This window comes from Staurois parvus, unplaced genomic scaffold (genome assembly GCF_062004578.1).
Source record: "Staurois parvus isolate SC_StPar_1 unplaced genomic scaffold, SC_StPar_1.0 ptg000031l, whole genome shotgun sequence".
Classification (NCBI taxonomy): Eukaryota; Metazoa; Chordata; class Amphibia; order Anura; family Ranidae; genus Staurois; species Staurois parvus.
In genome coordinates, this window is record NW_028317827.1 from 1,798,968 (window position 1) to 1,804,355 (window position 5,388).

The following is a 5,388-nucleotide window of genomic DNA, read 5'->3' on the forward strand; positions in this document are numbered from 1 at the left end:
TCGCTGATCACCGCCATTACTAGTATAAAACAAAAAAAACGCTATGTAGATGATATAACTTTCACATAGACCAATTCATTTACACGTATTTGATTTTTTTTTAGCAAAGACATGTAGCAGAATACATTTTGGCCTAAATGTATGATGAAATTTGATTTTTAATTTTTTTTTACTATTTATGTTTTATAGCAAAAAGTCAAAAAATTGTCGGTCTATTTTTGTTTATTGCGCGAAAAAATAAACACAGAGGCGGTCAAATAGCACCAAAAGAAAGCTCTATTTGTGGGGAAAAAAAGGACATACATTTGAGTGCAGAGTTGCATGACCGCGCAATTGTCAGTTAAAGTAATGCAGTGCCGTATCGCAAAAGATGGTCTGGTCAGGAAAGGGAGTAAATCCTTTGGAGGGCAAGTGGTTAATGGAAAATGTGGCAAAACTGTATAAAAAATGCACCTGTTGTGCATTTTTGACTCACCTGTCCTGCAAAAATGTGGTAAAACATTGCAAAACCTTGATAAAAATGCAAATACCTTTTTGCCGCGTTTTTGCTAGGATCAGTGTGAAACCAGCCTTTTTAAGCAGTTACAGCAACAGTTTTTTTTTTTCCTTTGGGATAAAAGTTTTATAATAAATAAAATCTGACCATTGCAAGCACCCCTGTCAGTGGTAAATGGTTTACCTCAATGCTCTAACTGCTACATTTGCAGAAGAGCTAGTTCTTTTGAAAAACAAGAGACTTACTGGCCAGATCATTAGGTGAACATAAAAGGAAAGACAGCCTAACAAAGAAAACCAATGCAGCCACCACATCTAAGAACTGGTAAGCTGCAATATAATAAATGTTTGCTTTTGGCTTGAACAGCTTTCCTGTCGCCCTGTAGCAGATATACTTAATTTACACGTATTTGGATTTATTTTTTAGCAAAGACGTAGCAGGATATATTTTGGCCTAAATTTATGATGACATTTGATTTTTGAAATTTTTTTATTGGAAATGTTTAATAGCAAAAACTCAAAAATATAGTTTTTTTCTCAAAATTGTCACTTTTTTTTATAGTGCAAAAAATAAAAAATGCACAGGGGATCAAATACCACCAAAAGAGAGCTCTATTTTTGGGGGAAAAAACTTAAATTTCATTTGGGTGCAGTGCTGCATGACCGCACAATTGTCAGTTAAAGTAACACAGCGCTGTAAAGCAAAAAATGGCCTGGTCAGGAAGGGGGGTAAATCCTCAGGAGGGCAAATCAATGTTTGTAAATGACACAGTCAATACAGTTATAAAAAAGACATTCATTCACCTCCTTAGACTAGTCTTTGCAATTGTCTAGTTGGATCCATAAGTAGGCACAGAAGCACGCTGTGATAACTTTATTCTGATTTTTTTTTTATTTTATTTATAGACTTTTACTTTGCATAACAATAATGCCTTTTCCCAGTAAACAGATCTTTGAAAACATTACTCTCCTCCTGTCTGTTTCTATTGCTGTTGTAATGTCATTAGAACATGCTAAATTGATCTTGATCTGTTCCTGTCATTGCATCCTTCCTGATGTAGCTTGCTCTGGTACAGCAACATCAATTTACCAGGACCTGCCTCATCTGTCACATGTCAAGATAGGCAAGGCTGTTACAACAGGTATTTATCTGCACACAGCTATGCAAAATCCCAAAGGTGCTAACAGTCAATCAATTCAGCTCATTATACTGGATTAAACTTTTGAATCACACATGCTTTAGCCTGATGCTTTTCATTTAGTGTTCATTACTACCTCCACGCGTGAAATTATTTTTATTAGAGGCATCCATGCTCTGATCTTGTCTTTGTTACCAACATACTGGATGTTCTTGTACAATTTACATTTACCAAAACCATATAATAGGAGGTCAAACTTAAACACTTTCAGTTTGTATGCAATCAGGCAGGCCCCTTGCACTACATAGTTGAAGGTAAATCTAAAGAAAATTGAATAAGAACATTGTACAATGTATGGCCAGCATTTAAGGTGGTACTTTTTTCAATCTGTAGACATGAATTACTTGTGTACACCCAACAGTTACCCTTCCCCCACCACCACTTGGCTTCTTTTATTGCACCTGCTCTCTTGTTAACTGTTTATAATAATCAATGCAGCTTTTTTTTTTTTCCATTTCCAAATGGAAGGAAAAAACATTCAAAAATTGTATCTTTCATTTTTTTTTTCCAAGTCTGCTTAAATTCACACGTTTTTAATAAGCTACAGATGGCGCATAATGAATTAAATAAATAGCATTTAACATTATATCATTGACAAATCAAATGTAAGCAATGGGAAACAAGTCCGTGTATTTAAAGTAAGGTATCACATACACAATATGGAATTTAGTAAGTGTCGGATGGTTTTAATTAACATCAAATAAATATTTCACTGAAATAATTAAAAAGAAATTTTCAAATTTAAAAGTTACAAGGAGATCATTTTGTATATTCTGAATATTGTATATATATTTATATTTATAATCATGCACGGTTCATAAATAAAAAAATACACACACACCCACTTACATACATACATACAATTACCCTCATTTTAGAACTAGGTGCAATTGTACAAATGTATTTCCTTCCAGCAATTATTTGTTATTAGTAAAAAGAAAATGATATCTGCGGATTTCTGGAATTTGTTTTGTAATATTTTAGAAGTTGGCTAACCTGCCAATTTTTTTAAGCCAAATTATAACAGGCAATCAGTTATATGTTATGAGGCACTGAACCCTAACCCTAAATAATAAACTGTTCCATCTCTCTTCACTTTTATAAAACATTAAAAGGCAAAGCAAGTACCATCGAACTAAAAACCAGCCCGTGTAAGGCAAATATACAGTTTATATCAAGTATAAAAATGACATATTAAAAGATAGCAAACATTCACAGTTTCCTTTGTTCAAAAGCAAAACAATATTCAAACGGTCTCCCCCCCAAAAAAAAGGATTAATAAATAATGCCTTGATTTTTTTTTATATCAAATGTACTGTATCAAAGTATTGGTCTTTGAAAAAAAAAAAAAAGCATTTCATAATAAAAAAATATTACAATCAAAATATCAAAGCACACCCTCCTTTGATGAGAAGCAAAGAGAACACTTTTTTTCTTGTGCTTTTTGAGTACTGTACATGAATATCTCAGTCTCAAGCTCTGCCTTTGACTCATCAGCAAGTTGATCCATCTTTCCTTTCGTTAAAGTGCTGCAAATTCTTTTATCTTCAGTTTCCAATCGCTGTATCTCTTCCACCGAAAATTTTCTGGATCAACTTTTTTTTTTCCCATTTGTGCCGTCCTCCCAATGCCTGTCTTCATTTTTGGTTGTTCTTCATGGGACGTAGAAATGGAAAAAACGTGCTGCTGTGTACAGCTGCGCAAAGACAGCAATATATATAATTTTTGTTGTTCTTTCCTTTGGCGCATTCAGTACGGGCCAACGATTACAGCTTCAACTTCTTTGGACGGTCTCCTTTCTTTCACCAAAAAGTTTATCATGCCCTCCGATTTGATTAGCAGGTTGCACCCTAGGAAAAAAATCCCAAAGACGACGGTGAGGGACAGGACGCACATGACTGCGATTTGAACGACTCGCATGACGAAGAGGTTTCTTTCGTCCATGGAGGGGACCTCAAACCCATCATCTGTGACCACAGAAGCCTGGGTGCAACAACTCAAGAGGTTGCCCAAAGAGTTACTGCTGTTGGAAAGAAAAAGTGCAGCATCGGTTTGGTTCATGGTTCCAGGGACCTTACAACTCAAAGATACGGGAAACAGGTGGCCCTGCTGAAAGTGGCAGAAAGAATTCAAAGCAAAGAGTCCATGAATCATTGGATTTGCCTTCTCCTCCCTCTCCTGCTGTTTGGCACTGAGGGTGGTAAAGGAACAGCAAAGAGAAGTGGAGGAAAAAAAAAAATCTCCGCAGCTTTCTTTAGCCGGTCTTTGGAGTGGCCTTTTGCCTGCAATTTTAATCAGTTTTCTTTTAGTTCAGTCAAGCAGCGAAGAAAGCTGCTGTCTTTATCTGCCTATGGTTATTATAAAGCTCTGGAGCCAACCATTAACCAGAGGGAGGTGTTTGAATCCCATTAGTTGACATAGTTCCAGCCATAAGGATGGAGCGCCACCTAAAGGGAGACTTCTATAACTACTGAAAAGGACTAACGTAAAAAAACTATTGTTCTGAGCTCAGACTTCCAGTTATTACTAGAACACATTTGTCCTCCAAAATGGTAAATTAGACTTACCATAATAAAATTACAAAAAAATTATATAAGTATATATCATGGAAATGGATCTGGGGGGGGGGGGGGAGAGAGAGAGAGAGAGAGAGAGAGAGAGAGAGAGAGAGAGAGAGAGAGAGAGAGAGTTGTGCTCAAAAGTTTGCATACCCTGGCAGAAATTGTGAAATTTTGGCATTGATATTGAAAATATGACTGATCATGCCACAAAATGCTCTTTTATTGAAGGATGATGATCATAGGAAGCCATTTATTATCAAATAGTTGTTTGGCTCCTTTTTAAATCATAATGATAACAGAAATCACCCAAATGGCTATGATCAAAAGTTTACATCCCCTGGAATGTTTGGCCTTGGTACAGACACACAAGGTGACACACACGGGCTAAAATGCCAATTAGAGGTTAATGTCCCACATCTGTGGCTTTTTAAATTGCAATTAGTGTCAGCGTATAAATAGTCAATGAGTTTGTTAGCTCCCACGTGGAAGCACTGATTATGCTACATACTGAGCCATGGGGAACAGAAAAGAACTGTCAAAAGTCCTGCGTAACAAGTTAATGGAACTTTATAAAGATGGAAAAGGACATAAAAAGATGTCCAAAGCCTTGAATACGCCAATCAGTACTGTTAAATCACCTATTAAGAAGTGGAAAGTTCGGGGATCTCTTGATACCAAGTCAAGGTCAGGTAGACCAAGAAAGATTGCAGCCACAACTGCCAGAAGAATTGTTCGGGATACAAAGGGAAACCCAAAGGTAATTAAAAGTCCTTTTCCTCTGCCTCCCTGGTAGTCAGTGCTCTGCCATGCTTATGCAACAGATTGCCCCTCAGCGTCATCAACTCCAATGCAGGGCTGTGGACCCTGCACATTGGCCCTGATGACCTTAGAACCTTAGACTGATGGAGCATGGGGTAGAAGGTGCTGCGGGGATCAGTCCACCAGCTTGGAGGATCAGGTAAGTAAATCTTCTTTTCTATGCCCACCATATCTAAAGGAACAGTTGACACTTGCAGTGTGGGCACAATCTTACTGCAAGGGAGAATTTTCAGATTCTTTAAAGTGGTTTATCTTTATGATTGGGCATTTTTTTATTTTATTGCATTCCATTCATTAAGGGTAAAACATACCCC

At 36.8% G+C, this 5,388-nt stretch overlaps 1 protein-coding gene across 1 annotated transcript; it reads right to left on the reverse strand.

Annotated features, from left to right (window-relative positions):
- Positions 1-1,364: 1,364 nt before the first annotated feature.
- On the reverse strand, positions 1,365-4,045 carry RPRM (reprimo, TP53 dependent G2 arrest mediator homolog). The gene has a single exon (XM_089659605.1). The coding sequence runs from the start codon at positions 3,846-3,848 to the stop codon at positions 3,444-3,446; it is 405 nt and encodes a 134-aa protein (XP_089515731.1). The 5' UTR covers positions 3,849-4,045; the 3' UTR covers positions 1,365-3,443.
- Between the last annotated feature and the right edge of the window lie 1,343 nt (positions 4,046-5,388).